Genomic DNA, 18,282 nt, shown 5'->3' with positions numbered 1-18,282 from the left:
ATGATTATACCCCATATATAAAACACCCAGTATATATGTACATATATATGTATATATGTATATATGTACACACACGTCCTTTAGTCCAGGGGTCCCCAGCCAAAGGACACTGGGCGGGGCCAAACTGGGCTGTGGAAAACTTTCAGTCGCAATGATAAGTAAAAGACAAGTTTTATTTGGTAAAGAATCTATTAGCAGCGGACAAAAAAACCATTACAAGGAAATGGGGAAAGGAGGACGCCCCTACACAGGATCAATGGACTGCAATAGTGGAGGAAGTCTACATAATACAGGAGGACCAATTCAAGGACAAATGGACGAGATGGAAAATATTTACATCTAATCAGCGATCAAATATATAAAAAAGACTTGAAATGAGAAACAAAAATGGAAATATTGATAGGCTGCAAAGAAAAGAACTACCATGTTGGCACTCCTATTTGTTCAATAAAAATGTAGGTGACAAAAAAGACAAGTTTTTAAAAATAGTTCTGTAAATAACTAGATCAAATTTTATGTAAATGCATATACATTTTGGAAATTAAATCTATTATTCATTCATTCATTCATTTTCTGTGCCGCTTAATACTCATTAGGATCGCAGGGGTATTTTTGGGGGGAAAATAATCTGTTGGAAAGCCCATAGTTTTTGCATGTTTATGTTGTTTTGTTTCATTATATTTCCCGGAGTGTTTATTCCCAGCTGTCCATGAACGCACCATAGTTCTCTGCTACGAGACCAAGTGGAAGTTTCTCCGATGCTGCCACAAATAGGCTTTTTATAATTTTCCCCTTCTTCTTTCACCTCAGCGTTGTTCCCAAATGCTGGTGCTGGGTGTGAATCCATAAAAGTGAGTTTTGATGATGGTATTATGTGTGCACTGAGTGCTCATGTTCGTATTTATTCGATGAAAAACCTCGACAATTATATTACCACATTGTTACATGACCTTATCACTCTTGTATGTATTAAATAAACCACATATGAAACACAGGAATTGAATAAATGTATTGCAATTGATGTGACACAAATGGGGGGTAGAATTACATAAGCTTTGCTTCTTCCTACTTCTTTTGGACATGTGGAACTGCGAATTGTACTATGCGATGTATTCCATTGTAACTTGTGTGCAAGTTTAAATAAAATTAAACCATTACCAAGTTAATTCATGCTAGCACACTGGCTGTTACCCACACATCAAAAAATGATGTGTATCTACTGTATCTACAGTAAGTAAAAAAAACAAGCTGAAATGTATGCATAATTTCCGCTCTTACTCAATGAAGTAGACTTCCCCCTTCTCCGTGTACGCCATCTCCCAGTTGTCGGGCAAGGGACCCAGCTCTTCCTCGTCCACGTCCGGGACTTTGCTGGGGGACTTGGAGGGTGATTTGGGACCCTCCTCCCCATCGGTGGGGGCCTCGCTGGTGACTGCGGCCTGGCTACAAGTTTCCACGGCAACCTCCCCTGACGCATCGGTGCTCTTGTCCTCGTGTTCACTGGACTCTGTGGAATGAACGCACATAGATATATAGTCAGTTTAATGCTTTCATCATCGTTGCTGTTTGGTTTGTTACCAGAATTGATGAAAAAACTACAAAAATGGTTTACACAAACCTTTGTGGTCTAACTGTATGAGTCATGGTCAAGTGTGTCTAATCCTGAAATCTTTAGTTAGGTTTGTTGTTTATTTTGACTTATGTCTGCTTGACATCCATGTCTGCTGTGTGGCATCACAATAAACACCATTCTGGTCAAAGCGCACACTGCTGATTGCACAAAACGGCACTCATACTAACACAGATACTGTACAGTGCTCTGTCATTTGATCACTTTTCTTAGAAGAATTTAGGTTCTCTTTTTTCCGTTTTCAGTCACGATGGCACAATTTCCCCTTCCCAGATTCAACAATGGTACAATCCACTTGTCTTACATCATCCTGCATGAACCAGGAAGTAGCCTGCTGGCTACCAAGTGGACAGAAAAACACAAATATACTATTTTGTCACTTTCATTTAGATCATTTTGAATTTTTTTCTTTATTTGAATCCCCCTGCCCCAGAATCAAAAATGGTACAGACCCATTGTCTTACATTATTCTCCACGTTCACCACACATTATGATTTGTGATATTACTTAGTCATGCTGTTTAGGCTGTGTTGAAATTACAAGAGAAGTCAGCAATCTGCCTTTTGTGTTTGTGGCCATTCTCATTCTTGTCAGAGTTGCTCATTACAGAAACTGCCTGATTACATTTTTTTTTTAAATGCACTTTCTATAAGATTTCTAGTTCCAGTTATTTCTTGCAAATACTCGGAAAATGCCAGTCTGACTAATTTTGGCTGAAAACGTGCACGCACACACGCACACACGCACACGTGCAGACCTGGACTCTGGGCACTATGCACGCCATGCATGATGAGTCAGTGCTGCCGAGCTGTGAAGCCCCAGGAGGGAGAGAGTTAGATAGAGGGACTGAGGACAGCGAACATGAGGACTACACAACATGTCAAAAAGACAGAAACCGGCAAAGACAGAGACTTTCAGGGTCAGAGAGTGACTCATATACAGAAGAAAAGGACTTAAGAGAGTGACAACAAAAAAGGGGCTGGTGGCTTCTAAGTCACACACGACACGGGCGAACATGACCAGACCAGTGCAATATTTATGCTTATTTCAACATAAGTGCTGCAGCAAAGAGACGCTGTATCAGATGCCTTATTATTGTGGTTGCAAGTCTTTCAGCATCACTGTCAACTCAGAGTGCCTTACGGCTCTGTGCATGGGAAAAAAAGCATGCACGGGATTCACTGAAGGTTGTTTCTGTCAAAGGCCAGATGTAGAAGCAAAAGAAGCACGACACATGCCAGTGAGAGAGACAGAGTGCAGGCTAACTAAACACTATGGAATACTGCAGCTAGCCAGATGAAAGCAATAGAAGCGCAGGATGGAGATGAAGGAGAGGTCAGAAGAAAGAGAAGAGGGGTAGAGATGGAGTATTATTATTAGAAACAAGCATCAAGGCCAGTGGTGGGAGAGGTGTGGAGGCAAAATGACACTATAGAACAATGATAATAGAGAAGCCATCAAGGTGCCTTTGAGGCCTGCGTTATATAAGTTTATGGAGCCATGCAGCACAGCGCAGTGTGTTCATGTCTGCAACCCAGTGGTCAGGGTGCAGTCAGGGTCCAGATTTATTGACAAGCAGCAGACGTGAGACAAACCAAAGACGGAACGTAAACTCCATATTTATCCTATTGGGGGGAATAAAAAAATGCATGTACCAGTTACCCGCTCGTTTGTATTAAATTATACCTGCGAGATGGCCACAAAACAACCCACAGGACAGTTTGGGTCTTCAAATTCAATTGATCCACGGTAATAAAAACTGAATGTTTGGGATTTAAAAGTCAAGTCAATGGAGAAGGTGGATCACTTTAACACTTTGTTAGGTACACCTGAAATAACAGCCCACCCAAATCCTGCCTTAGAAATTCCACAATTTTACCTCTCAAAATGATTTACTTATCACTAGACGTACCTAGTAACTTCAGTTTATTTCAATTAATTACTTATTATTATTATTATTATTATTATTATTATTATTATTATTATATTTATAATAATGACATATTAGTAAAATAACTTTTTCTTTGTATTGTATTTATTTCCAAAAAATGCTTAATAATTACACCCAAGACTCTTGTACATAATAACTTATTTTAAGTTTTTATGTTTTGTTATTAATGCTAGGGCCGCATGGTGGCCGAGTGGTTAGCATGTTGGCGCGGTCAGGAGATCGGGAAGACCTGGGTTCAAATCTCTGCTTGGAGCTTACATATTCTTCCCGTGCGTGTGTGAGTTTTCTCCGGGTACTCCGGTTTCCACCCACATTCAAAAACATGCATGTTACATGTGCTTATTTGGCAACTCTAAATTTTCCATTAGCTATGAATGTGAGTGTGAATGTGCCCTGCGATTGGCTGGCGACCAGTCCAGTGTGTACCCCGCCTCTTTCCCAAAGTCAGCTGGGATAGGCTTCAGCATAGCCCCGCAACCCTAATGAAGATGAGCAGCATAGAAAAGTGATATTAATGCTAAATTCATAAGACGTTTGTACCTCCATCCATCAATTTTCTATGCCGCTTCTCCTCATAGGGTCGCGGTGTGCTGGAGCCTATCCCAGCTGACTTTGAGCAACAGGCGGTGTACACCCTGGACTGGTCGCCAGCCAATCTCAGGGCACATATAAACAACCAATCACGTTTGTACCTAGTAACTTTATTTATTATTTATTTATTATTTTTATTTTATTTTACAGTGAGTCATCATTACCAAAAAAGTTTAATAATATGTTTATTATTGTGGTTGTATTTTGCTGTGCCTTTAGAACTGCACTGCATCATGACAAGAGCTGTTTCTCAGATGTTGACTACCTTATTTACTGTACATTCTGTTATTATTGTTGAATGAATGATTTCATCTTATTATTGCTTTCGCCATATTGTACTGAGCAGTCGGAATTCAGACAAGTGTACTACTTCAGACACTATTCTACCTCTAAGTCGCTTAAACATCAATTTCTTTGGTACACTGGTTATCATCACATTTTTCCTGTCATCAGCACTGCCTTTCTGTGGTGGTATCACAAAAAAATGCAAAAAGGAAAAGAAAATGCTAAATTTGTAAATTCTCAATGTTTTGTTGTCACTTTTATGGTATATTTTTTTATGGTGTTGGTGTTTCCACTATACAGTACACTATTACAAGATTTCTAGTGATGTGGAATTGGTGCATTTGGCAGTACAGGTATCCATAATCAAGTGTCTGGCAAGTGTCCTACCTGGCGTAATGGCCACTCCGTTGCCATTGACGACAGGGCTCTCCTCTTCCTCCTCCTCAGGGGGTTCCAAGCTGGCGCGCTGCTCCATGTTGCTTACGGACTGGTTCCTCTTCCTCTTGCCCTGGGCACTGGGCCGGGCTCCGGGCAGCAGGGCCTCACTCACATTAAGGGGAGGGGCAGCTGGGGACGGTTCTGCTGGAGGCTTGGGTGTCCCGTAGAAGTTATCTGAAGGGGCGGAGAGACACACAGAAAGCCTTATTTCACAGTACTAATTCCTGGTTTATGAATGATACCACTTGATGGACGGACAGGCAATACCATTATCATTATAGATGACATAGTTGCTCATACTATGCAAATGATTGTATCTGCACCTATATATAGATTTTCACCAAAATGATTATATAAAGTATATGGCTTTTTCCTTAGCCCAAGCACCACCCTTTGTATTTTTTTTATGTAACTTTACTAACCTTTTTTTGTCCTACTATTTACAATTACACAACTACCACCGAATTCTTGAAATATTACATATATATTATACATACACACTGGTGTGAAAAAGTGTTTGTCCCCTTCCTGATTTCTTATGTTTTGCATGTTTGTCACACATTTCAGATCATCAACAAATGTAAATATTAGTCAATGACAACACAACTGAACACAAAATGCAAAATGAAACTTTTTATTACTAACGGAGAAAAAAATCCAAACCTACTGTACATGGCCCTGTGTGAAAAAGAGACAAAAGTTGAACATTTTGGAAGATGCGTGTCCCAATACATCTGACGTAAAAGTAAAGCCACGTTTCAGAAAAAGAGCATCATACCAACATTAAAATATGGTGGTGGTAGTGTGATGGTCTAGAACTGTTTTGCTGCTTAAGAAAAACAAAATGAAGACTTTGGAGTGGCCAGTCAAAGTCCTGACCTGAATCCTATTGAGATGCTGTGGCATGACCTTGAAGAGGAGGTTCATGCTGGAAAACCCTCCAATGTGGCTGAATTACAACAATTCTGCAAAGAAGAGTGGGCCAAAATTCCTCACTGGAAGAAACTCATTGCAAGTTATCGCAGTTATTGCAGTTGTTGCTGCTAAAGGTGGCCCAACCAGTTATTAGGTTTAGGGGGCAAAACACTTTTTTACACAGGGCCATGTAGGTTTGGAATTTTTCTCCCTTATTCATAAAAAGTTTCATTTAAAAACTGCATTTTGAGTTCAGTTGTGTTGTCTTTGGGTAATATTTAAATTAGTTTGATGATCTAAAGAGGAGAAGCGGTACAGAAAATGGATGGATCTGAAACATTTAAGTGTACATTTAAATAAGAAATCAGGAAGGGAGCAAACACTTTTTCACGGCACTATACATTATTTATATATATATTTTTATGCAAAATACCATTTTTTTCCTCTTAAAAATATTAATATAAATGTAAATATGAGTCACTTACTGGTAGAACAGCACAGTTTTAACTTGGGTTTATAGAAATGTGATGCTTGCATGACCGCTAAAGTAAAGAAGTCAAGAGACACAATAGAGAAATATGTCTTCCTCTAAAAAAGGGTGTTAAAAAACTGCCATTGTTTATTATTTATGCTGTAAAGTTGCCATGGCATGAGAAGTGAAATGAAATATTACCACAAACCAGCAGCTCCGAACCACACAGCGTTGAACATCAGTGGCCTCAAGCCTTTGTACCACATCAGGAACAGCTGCTCCAACCCAACCCCAAAACACACACACATCACGCACTTATGAAGGACTTGTCCTGTTCTACCACACCTGCTTTGTGACTGAACTGTCCCTCAGGTCACAGCAGCAGCAGTTAGTGGAGCAGGAACCTGCTGTTAAGTTCTTAGGCAATAAAAAAACAAATTATTTGTAGGAAGATGAAAGACATGCATATTGTATCCACATCTGACTGGCTGCTGTTAAGTCTTTATAATCAAACATGGCAATGGCTACAATGTAGTAGATCAGACAACCAGACATTTTAATCCAGCGCAATTTTGTTTACCCAATCTGCGTATCACCTGACACGTATACAAGTGTCATTTAACATACAGTATCTTCAAAGAGTGAGTACACCCCTTACGTTTCAGTAACCATTTCACAATGCCACAGTACATGTTCATATTAATTTTTCCCCTCCATGAAATGCAGCTCCCCCAGTGTTGGCAGCGCTCGTGCAGCCCCAGACCATGACACTGCCATCATGCTTGACTGTAGGCAAGACATAATTATCTTGCTACTCATTTGTCTTGCCAGCTATTTACACAATAATAGCTGAGTGTGATTTTTGCATACTCTTATACAGCTGTACATGCAGTTCACTGACTACTGTCTAATCTATATCCAAGTTTACTTTCTATCATATTGGCCCTTGAAAAGACAGACTGTAATATTTTTTTCACCACACTCTGGAGATAAGAAAGTTTTCTAAAGAAAGAGGTTTTCTAGTACTGTACGTGTCAATGCAACCCCAAACTGTGAGCCTGCTTCACCAATCAGCAGCCTAAAGAAAGTCGTATGGAAAAGGCACAATAATTCAAAATGGAAGAGACAATGTAGGATGTCTGGATTTATAGTGAAGTGGAAACATGCGGTCAGGTGAAGCAGTCATCATGAAAAAATAATAATAATAGGGGGTGTCTTAGAATAGGTCACTATTCGACGATTCGATTTGGAGGAGTCTGACTTGACTATCAATCTCGCCATCAAATCATATACAACTGCCATGTGATCAAGATTGTGCCATTCTGGGGGGTGGCCACAGCTGCTGCTGAGCACACATTTTTACAAAGAATATATTTGTTTTTGTTACAAATAGCTTATTTTGATTCAAAAACAGTTAAAAAATCAATAAAAAATGACGTGTGTTTAACAGAAGACCTATACTTACCATGCATTAAAAAAAAAAAACAAACACACACTTCAAGTGGTACAATCCAAAGGAGCTGAGTTGAGTGCTAGCTTTGAATGCTAGCAAGACCGTCAAAATCTACTGACTTATTGGCTCATAATGGCTACTAAATAATATTCCAAAGTGTTTGGTTTGGTTTGGTTTGGTTTGGTTTAGTTTATTTGAACATGAAGGTTACAATGGAATACATCTCGTGAATCATTCTTTGACAGTTCCACATGTCCAAAAGGAGTAGGAAGAAGCAAAGCTTATTTAATCCTACCCCCCATCCATTCTACATCTAGTACAGTACATGTAGTTCACTTCCTGGATTCCATGTCATGTTTTCAGTGATAGTCAGGATAACACATAATAGATAACGGTGAGATAGCCCTCCCCCCAAAAAAAGAAAGAACATTAATAATAATAATAATAATAATGACCTTTTTTTTTTTTTTTTTTTTTTAAGCACAACAAAGAAAATTATAAAAATAAATAAATAAATAAATAAATAAAAATAAATAAATAAAAAATAAAATTTAATTAAATAAATAAAAAATAAAATAAAATAAAATAAAATAAAATAGAAAAAAAATAAAATAAAATAAAATAAAATAAAATAACAAACCTGACAGAACAATCAGGACTCTTCTGCCTTGTATTTAGCAAACATCAACTGCTTGTATTGTTTTTTGAATTTGCTCATCTCTGTACATTGTTTGAGTTCTTTACTCAATCCGTTCCATAATTTAATTCCACACACGGAAATGCTGTGGGTTTTCAGCGTTGTTCTCGCATATAAATGTTTTAGGTTTAATTTTCCTCTAAGATCATATTTCTCCTCTCTAATTGAGAAATACTTGATTAGATTTTTGGGTAACGAGTTATTATTAACTTTATACATTATTCTAGCGGTTTGAAAGTGTACTAAATCTGCGAATTTTAATATCTGTGATTTTAAAAATAAAGGGTTTGTATGTTCTCTATACTTGGCATTATGAATTATCCTCACAGATCTTTTTTGCAGTACAGTGAGTGAGTGAAGATTGCTTTTGTAATTATTTCCCCATATCTCCACACAATACGTTAGATATGGTAATACTAAGGAACAGTACAGAGTGTGGAGTGATTTTTGATCAAGAACATATTTTGCTTTATTCAATATAGAGATATTTCTCGCCACCTTTTGTTGTATATATTTAATATGAGATTTCCAACTCATTTTTTCATCTATTATAACCCCAAGGAATTTATATTCTTCCACTTTTTCAATATCCGTTCCATTAATTTGTATTTGGTCGTACGTGTCCTTTCTACTATTACCAAATAGCATTATTTTAGTTTTACTTAAATTCAGAGATAATCTATTCTTGTCAAACCATGACTTTAATATGACCATTTCATCCTTGACCTTTTTAATGAGTTCTTGTGTGCTTTCACCAGAACAGAAAGCGGTGGTATCATCGGCGAATAAGACCAATTTTAAGTTGTTAGTTACTTTGCAAATGTCGTTAATGTACAAGTTAAACAGTTTTGGTCCCAGTATGGACCCCTGTGGTACTCCACACGTATTGTGTAGACTCCCAGATGTATATTCTCCTAGTGTGGAATAGTATTCTAAAAAGGTTAAAGATGACTCCAGAAAGTGAAATGGAAACTTGTGTCAGCAGCTTCTTACATATCACGCGACAACAACCAAAAGCATATCATTTAAAACACGTAAGGCTGTTACGCCAACTTCATTTTATATCCCGACAGTGAATTTTTGCAAATGAGATCTGTCTATTAATCGGGATCACCAGAGCTAATAAAAAAAAAACAACAACAACAGCTGACTATTGGTCGGCTATGGACAAAATATAACTAATCAGATTCAACTATGAGAATCCTTCGTTGAAAACAGCCCTAAAACTATTAATATCTGTCCACTGACCCCTTTTATAAATGTATTTTCTGTATGGCTCCAACCATTTTTTAAATTTTAACCATGAACCTCACTGCATGTCACAACTTAATATCATACTAATAGTATATGAAATTGAACTAAACTATGAATTAGACAACAAAATAAATGCAGATAATGTCATAGACGAAAAGCCAATTTGGAGTTTCAATGTGGGCCAAAGGCTGGAACGCATAGAAAACACTGAGTACTGAGAATAAAAAAGTAACTTGTTAAGCATGTCTGAAACAAATAAAACATACCAAACCATTACCCGAGGTAGGAAAAAGACATGAAAAACATCAGAATAGCATCACTTGCACATATTTTCCAAGAATTTCCTATAGCTCACCTTCATAGGTTCCGCTCTCTAGCAAGGCTCCGCTTTGCTCCAATTCCATAAAACGTTCCACAGTCACAAAGTTGTAGTCCACCCCAGGCACCTCCCCCTCCTTAGGCTGCCTGGTGGTACCTGGAAAAAGAAGATGGAGAAGGTCAGAGGAGCCTCTTCAGAAGAAAAGGCAGGAAGGCAAAAAAAAAAAAAAAAGGAAAGGAAACGACACAAGTGGCTGAGTCAGCAACGTCGTCACGTGATGCGACAGTCAAATCCATTCACACACTTGGGAGTGAGTAACAGTGAGAGACGCCGCCATCTTTTACTTCCAGAGATTCCATCAATAGCGCCCCCCTTTTTTGGCATAAATCAAAGCTTACGCAGCACATACTGTAGAGGCAACACATTTAGCACAGAGCAATTAAGAACCTGCTCTGGAGATCTCCATCAGCGGGGCTCTGTGATGGGCCTTAATGAGGTGCTTGTGTTTGCGCCTCAGCCAAGTCATCTTTGAACTCCAGCTCAGTGAAGTCCACATGAAACAGGTGACTGGCCCGGGATGTGTGCATGCAGATTTTGTTAGAACCCGGGCCCGTGCTTGTCAAGCAAAGTGTATACGAGCATGGGATGTGCCACAAAGTCTAAATGTGGAGGAAAAGTTAGTGTATGCTGGCACACTATCTCCCAAAAAGTAAATATACGTATTCATATTTCAAAAAGCATTTTTAGACCAGTTTTCAAGGGACAATAGTGTAGAAATGAAACTTTAGAGCAGTCAGTGTACAGCTTGCATAGCAGTATAGATTTACTATCCCCTAAAATGACTCAACACACCTACTGTCAAAATAACTGGCAACACAAGTGAGTAGCAAGATCATGGTGGTGGGAGCGTTGGTCTGGGGCTACACAAGTGCTGTTGACACTAGATAGCAGCGGTTCATCAAGGAAAAACATCAATTCCAACATGTACTGTGACATTCTGAAGCAGAGAATTATTTGGTGGTCTGACGCACCATCCATGTCCATATATAGAGGTGCAAATAGAAAAAAGGGTACATGCTTGAAATATACGCTAAGGGTTGCATAGATGAAGGTTGCATGAGTGATATCCATTAGGTGCCAATCACATCAAGCAGAGGTAGAAGAAGGAAGTAGCCTTGAAAAAGTGCTCTGCTTTATCCTGTCATTGTACAGTTCTGATACAACTGCCTTCTAGGTTAGCAACCGTGCTAATCGCTTCAGGAGCTATCCTTGTTTTATGACAGATTAAAACCATGTTTTCTCATGAATCTAGCTAAGCACTACTCAAATATTGCATAGTATATCTTTACTGAAAAATGGCAATATATGTTAGAGTACATACAGTAATGATCATGTACAATATTTTACCCGACGTCATGACTTTTGTCGTTTGTGTGATCGCTCTGTTGCCCCACACCATATTTCCCCTCTGGGCACCATATACCCACCAGACACCAAATAGGCGTAGTATTTTATTGAATGACACCATAATATAATATAAATTCCTGTGATTTTCTCCAACCCGGCTATTCCACATAACCCACATAAAAAAAGCCTTTATGAAGACTCCTGTAATATTGTGCTATGGAGCCAAGTACATTAAACTTTAGTGTGTTATAGAAAATAAAAATGTATCTTGTGTGCTTCTTGACTCCCCCCACTGCACTGGGTAAACACAGAGCTATTGATCTGGAGGATCACAATCAAATTATTCTGCTGCCCACACTAGAGTAGGCTGGAATACTGATGACCCGCTCATGGCCTCCTCTCCCACTGCTTCCCTGTGCAGACACTCCAAAAGAGAGGGAGATGAACTGACAGTTTAGGTCTTGAGAATGCCACAGGAGGTTTTATATTACTGCTTTCTCTTCTTTGTTAGACATTTTTGGTACAAAGCCAGAAATACAAATCCATAACCAGTGGGTATTTTGTCCTGAAGACCTTGCACTCGGCGACTATAGGAGACTTGGAGAACCACACCAAACAGAATAAATACCGTAATTTCCAATGTATAAGCCGCTACTTTTTTTATGACCCTGTGGCTTATACAGCGGTGCAACTAATATGTGGTCATGTTCTAATCTTGTGACAAGTCGTATACTTCAGAACTACCGCTAATCGTTTAAATATGTATTTCGGAAAACGCTATTACTACACGTTGGTGGCGTAAGCAATTCCTCGAGGCAGAAAATAAATCTTTTGATTATTTTTGTATTTGAGGTACTGGAATTATTCGAGGAATTGTTGCACCCCTAAAATTTAGTGGGTGCGGCCTATACATCGGAATTTACGGTAATTATACTGACAACTAAGTAATTGAACAGGGTGACTTCAGAATTTTATTTTATAGCACATTTTAAAAATAGAATTTCACAAAAAAATTGGGAAAAAAACCCCATAAAAATGAAAAAAATCAGCAGTAACTTTACAAGAATAAAGTTAAAATATTAAAAGAAAAAAGTTGGAATCTAACAAGAAAAAGTCATGATGTTACAAGAATAACCTCATAATATTATGGAGCAAAAATAATGTCAGTTTGGTAGTGTAAAGATGAAATATATAAATAAAAAAATATGTTATTTTTTAAAAGACCTAATATGAGAAATAAATAAAACAATGAAATGAAAATTCAGTTGCAGAAAAAGTTTATAATGTTACGAGAATAAAGTCTAAATATCATGGTAATAAAGTCCTAATTATGAGAAGAAAATTTACAAAAAGTTGAAATAGTCGGGAACAAAAAAAAATGTAGAAATGGAAAAAACAGCTGTAATTTTACAAGAATAAAGTCAAAATATGAACAGAAAAAATGTCTGACACATAGCTTAATTAATTTTTTAACCAAAAATCAACTGTGCCGCGAATGTTGAAAAGCAACTGTGCAGGGAATCACTGTAACTGCAAATTGATGGAGCACTGAGACCAAGTGCTGAAATGCTCATTTCTGCACACTGTATTTCGTGTATTGTTCTTTTTTTTTTTTTAATCGCACAAACCTCACCAGCTTCTATGCAGAGAGCTTCAATAAACAAGCTGGACTTGTACAAATGTAAAAAAATGGCGTGAGACTGCACCGAGGAGCCAAAACGAACCGCTGACTATTGATTGGATGTAGTGCTCTTGCTAATAAAGGATAAAGCCGGCCGTGTGCCAAGAAATGTTCTCTGCTGTAGCAGCCAAAACTCTCTGAGGTGACACTGTGAGAGGGTGCAGGCTTAAATGTATAATAATGTGGAAAAGCATCAGTAGGAAGAAGGAGGGCATTCAAACTAAAACTAGTGGGAGTGTGTGAGTAAGATGCAACACAGGAATGGAACAAGGAAAGTCCATTTGGAAGTGAAGCCAAAATAGCCGACGCACTGAAATAGCTCAGCTGGGCGTCAGACGGCAGCAGGACAAAAGACCTTTTGCTAAATAATAGAAAGATGACGCTTCACCTTGCAGTGCCTCCTCTGTAGCCAGAAAATGTTCACGCATGAGAAATGTTTGTATAATTAGACAGGAAGCCAGAGAGCGGTGGAAGCAGTGAGAGGATGCAAAGCTAAAAATAGACTATCGATGGACTGATTATCATAATAAAAAGTGTGTGTGTGTTTTGCTGGTCAGAAGATTCATAGTCGATACACACACGCAGTGCTTGGATATTTCCTTTCCCTCTTCACTGTTGAGGTAGCAGTGGATGACAGGGGGATATAATGTTGACGCGGTCGAGTAAAACTGGTTACACACGCTTTCAGCTTCATATGACGTATTAGGAATGTTTTGTTCCACTCATGTACTGTATTTCAGTGCACAGGGAGCTAGGTCTTAAAGCAGGACTCAGGTTCCATAAAAATGAAAAAGGAAATGAGTTAGATGCTGGATTTGAGGATTTGTTAGCATAAGTGTCCTCTGGGATTAATGCTCCAAACTTGATATATGTGTTTTGTAACCGAATGCAGTCAGTTGTTTGTCGTGCTTTTAGTGCTAAATATTCCATGCTACGCGACTGAACTGAAAAGGGGATCTAAAGACACATTTTCACCACAGCAAACCATATAGGCTTGTGTCTCTTTATCAGACAGTACTTATTTTCCATTTTGATCAAAGCCCAGAAGCAACAATTCTGGAGAGCACAATCAATTTCACAATCAATCAATCAATATGTCTAGCGCTCACCCTAAAAAAGTGAACCCTGCGAACTAGCGCTACAGGCACCACAAAAAAATTGTGCTAAAAAGTGGGGCGGTGCATGTATGATATATTGTGGAAAGCAAAACATAGCTCTCTTTGACCACATGGTCAAACATCAGCAACAGAACCAATGTTGTAATAGAGGTAAGGAGAAAACTGCTCAGCCAGCATTAATACTGCTGTTGAGTTCATTGTCAACAACATTACGGCAAGTGGAACACGCATGAGTTTCACACCTGGGTGGATGCTGACCTAATTAAAATGCAGCTACTGCCATGGTGTGGCGTTAATAAAAAAAAAAAAACATCCGGAGGTTGCCCATAGCCACAGCTATAAAAAACAGTGTTTTTTGCTCTGTGCTAATTAGGGACCCCGGCGCTTATTTGCTTTTGTAGGCACCTGGCAACTAGAGGAGGCTGGGTGGTTAATTATGCATTTTACTCCTAATATTGTTCAACAATGTTAAAAATAAAGTGTCACAATATGTCACAATTAATGTCACAATAAAGATCTTATATATTATGTTGTATATGCAACTGAATGGCGACGTTAATTGGAGCACATAACGTATATTCAGCCGACCCATGTCAACAGAAGATCTGCAGTGTTGTGGATCAAAAGCATATTTTTCGAGCAAGAAATGTAACATTATGTTCTTCCTGGACCCCAAAGTGGAGCAGCAAATGACAATGTCACGGGTCCTGGTACTGAGCCATGTGGGACACCAGGAGACTGTGGATGGATAGGCCATCTACATGGCCATCTTGTGACGCTGTGTTGTTTGGGTAGATGAGTATGTGTATATGTCATCAATCAGTGTACTTTAATGACGCCTGACTCGTAATGACAGGATATTATATCCAGTATATCTGTCCACTTACTCTGCAGATATCCTATTCCTCTCCGATTGTTATCAACATTTGATCAAGATTTGCAAGAGGACAACTGATTCTATGTCCTTATGTCTGCTTACATGCCCTCTTAGAAAAAAACAAAAAACAGCACAAGCAACTCTGCCAGCCTCTTTTCCTCCTCCTTGGCCAGCAGATGTTAAAAGTGTGACAGAAGGTCTGCAGCAAAGGGAAAGCTCAAACATACAAGCACGCACGCTTCCTCATTTGCACTCCAAAAGTGCAGCGGCGCAGCATGACGACACTCTGACAGCAGCGTCTACTGCCATAACAACCCACCACAGCTTGGCAACACACTAATGCCGTGGCAACGAGATCGACACGGAAGCAATGAAAACATTTTGGTGGGTTATGAAAATCTGCACATGCACAGACTTTCTGAGTCTGTTCTGCGTCCTTGTGGTGTACTAGAGCGATCTATCAATTCTTTGTTGTATCTATCTGTTATTGTATTTACTACTGCTATCAGGAGAGGGTGTTGTATGCTCATGTGAGAGTCGAAGGCGTGTGCTGGAGTAAAAATGTTGTCCCTCCACCTCTCAGTCGGCTAAATATAGAGCCACAACAGTCCTGACTTGCTCAGGGAGAACCTGCCCATTGTGTTCTGCTTTCCGATTGGCTGTAGACCATTGTCAATCAATCTCCTTTGTGCACCACTGCCGTGTTTCCTGTTTGCTAGCGATCATAGTTGTATGATCATAGTTGTATGATCGCTAGGGCGCCATTACAGAATGCTGTAAATGAATCGTCGGTTCATGGAGGACTACAAGGAGGAGTAAAATACTAGTCTGTTAAAAGCCAGTCTGCGTTACTGACACTGGAGCCGTGACACTAGGGTGTAATTAAATTATATTTCGGCGGGCATTGTGACACTTGCAAAACAGCGTGTAATTATGTCTGCAAAAGCCTCCAAACCTCCATTGTGTGTATTCTTAATTCTCCCATGGGGCCTGTACTACGAAGCAGGATTTTTCCTTATCCTAGGTACGTTTGAAGATTTAGTGTTTAATATTGTAATAAGACTATGCCTTTACTTGTTGTGTACTATGCTCTTATGCTGCACCGAACATCAATCAATTATGACAACACCTTCAGCAGGGAGAACTCATATAACTCTCCCTGTGTAACAGATGACAGCTGGTGCAGCTGTGCTGGCGAACGTTGGTAAACCTCTCAACAGTCATTCTGCGAACCCTGGTTCGGGCCCAGGCAGAGCGAGGGGCTGGCTGGACCAGCTAGATTATACCTGGTTAGCTCAGGGTCATTCCTATTATCATATTTGACGTTTGGACTGAAATGGTAACGCCAATGTCCTCAATAGCATCCACTTTGAAACATGCTTGTGTTAGATTAGTTTGAGCCGATCCATCCGCAATGCCTCATGGTGTCCCACAGGGCGACTACTTGCACTACTTGTACCACAATTAACAGAATACTGCATTGTTGCTTCCTTATGTTCCTCAACACTGAGATTTTCAAGCTGCAGCACACTTCATCAATCAATTACTAAAACACTTTCAGCAGGGAGAGCTCGGAGTCATTGCAATCATCATGTTTCAGTAGGCAGCTTTCACTCAGATGGAGAGGGCTAGTCCCTAGTGAGGACCTTGGCCTGTTGGGTGTCACCTCTGCAGTATAAATGACTCAGGGCTGGGGGATGGTCGGCCACCGTGGATACTATTGCACTGTTTTCAGCAATGTGAGTGTGTTGTAGGGATGTAAGGTTGGTCAATACTCAGCTTGAGAGCTAATAGCATATCACTGTCCTCAATATGGAGCTCCACTGAAGCAGATGAAGACCTCTCGGTAAAAACAGTGACTTGCTTTATGAGCTAGTGGTGGAAAATGACTTGAGTCGAGTTTATGAAGAAATTTGCAGAGGACAGGTTGTTAAAGTCTTTATAAAGATGTTGTGCTATCCACTAAAACACAAGTGTAGTGTCAACATATATTATAGAACAAGTATAGATATACAGTATATGGCCTTGTTGCTTTTGATGAGCTTGGAAATAAAGCTGTCACTGTTTGGGAGGTGTGTGCATTGTTATGTCTTTCTTTCTTCCTGACACTACAACTTAAAAACTGGTTGGGTATTGCACAGTGATTCCCAAACTTTTCACAGTTGCGTACCCCTTCAGACATCTGACTGGAAGTCATGTACCCTGTACCCCTTCTTTGATATATTATTAAATATATTATATATTATGACATATATAACAAATTACAGGTTCGTCTACTGTTTGGTGAATTTATTTATAACAAGAAACATTTAAGTGTGACAAACATGCAGAAAAATAAGAAATCCGGAAGGCGCAAACACTTTTTCACACCACTGTAGCATGAGATTATGCACCAAGCGAAAATGCACACCAGCACAGAGCTAACATTATTACACCTCACCACTGTGCATTTACACACAGCATTAACATTTGTGAACAAAGACGAGGTGAAAGGAAGATTAGAAAATACAAGTCTGTCTGTGCAGTGTCGGAGAAAGCCATACATATAAGTCTCAATCTGCGTCACACATGGTGTGTTCAAGGACCGCCGAACAAGTGGCCGCAATGCCTGAAGAAGACACATTATTCGTGAAAGCATAAATTTACTTACACGTGCAAAATTGGGGGCCTTCTAACATAGTCAGTGCGTCCAGTCAACAACAAGTGATAGGCTCATACAGCTCAGAAAACACACTAATTCCACAGCACCACGTAAGAAGACCAGCTACGCCCACAATATAAATGATCTTGAAAAGTCTTCAAGATGAAACACTTTTAATGCACAACGTCATCATCAAACTTAAATTCTGGTATATAAGCCGCTACTTTTTTCTCAAACTTTGAATATATATATAAAAAAAATATCTTGGAAAAGGCTATTACTTAGAGAGTACATCATAAGGGCAAAATAAAAGTTCAGGAAACAACCATAAAACACAGAGAAGCCACCATTCTCTGTGTTAACCCTCTAACCCTCTGCTCTCGTTGGGTGGAGCCGGTTATGCATGCACACTCCAGTTTACAGTGAGCACAATTTATAATAAAATCAAATGTAAAACATTGTTGGATTTGGATTATTCAATAAACACCATAAATATGCCGCCAGAATTGCAAAGCATGTTATGGTGAATGAAAACAAAAAAGAGGCGACATAT

General features: G+C 39.1%; 1 protein-coding gene across 7 annotated transcripts in view; it reads right to left on the bottom strand.

The window, feature by feature from the left end:
* LOC129181511 (membrane-associated guanylate kinase, WW and PDZ domain-containing protein 2-like) overlaps positions 1-18,282 on the bottom strand; it is a 133,875-nt gene that overhangs the window by 62,004 nt on the left and 53,589 nt on the right. For all 7 annotated transcript variants that reach the window (XM_054776797.1, XM_054776796.1, XM_054776800.1 and 4 more), the window contains exons 3-5: positions 10,042-10,161; positions 4,845-5,069; positions 1,279-1,507 (exon numbers count right to left, since the gene is read on the bottom strand). In XM_054776797.1, the coding sequence (XP_054632772.1) occupies positions 1,279-1,507; positions 4,845-5,069; positions 10,042-10,161 (574 nt within the window). The remainder of the gene's footprint in view (positions 1-1,278; positions 1,508-4,844; positions 5,070-10,041; positions 10,162-18,282) is intronic.

Source organism: Dunckerocampus dactyliophorus, chromosome 5, assembly GCF_027744805.1.
Source record: "Dunckerocampus dactyliophorus isolate RoL2022-P2 chromosome 5, RoL_Ddac_1.1, whole genome shotgun sequence".
NCBI lineage: Eukaryota > Metazoa > Chordata > Actinopteri > Syngnathiformes > Syngnathidae > Dunckerocampus > Dunckerocampus dactyliophorus.
Note: the sequence above shows the minus strand (reverse complement) of the source record. Positions and strands in the feature narration are given on the sequence as shown.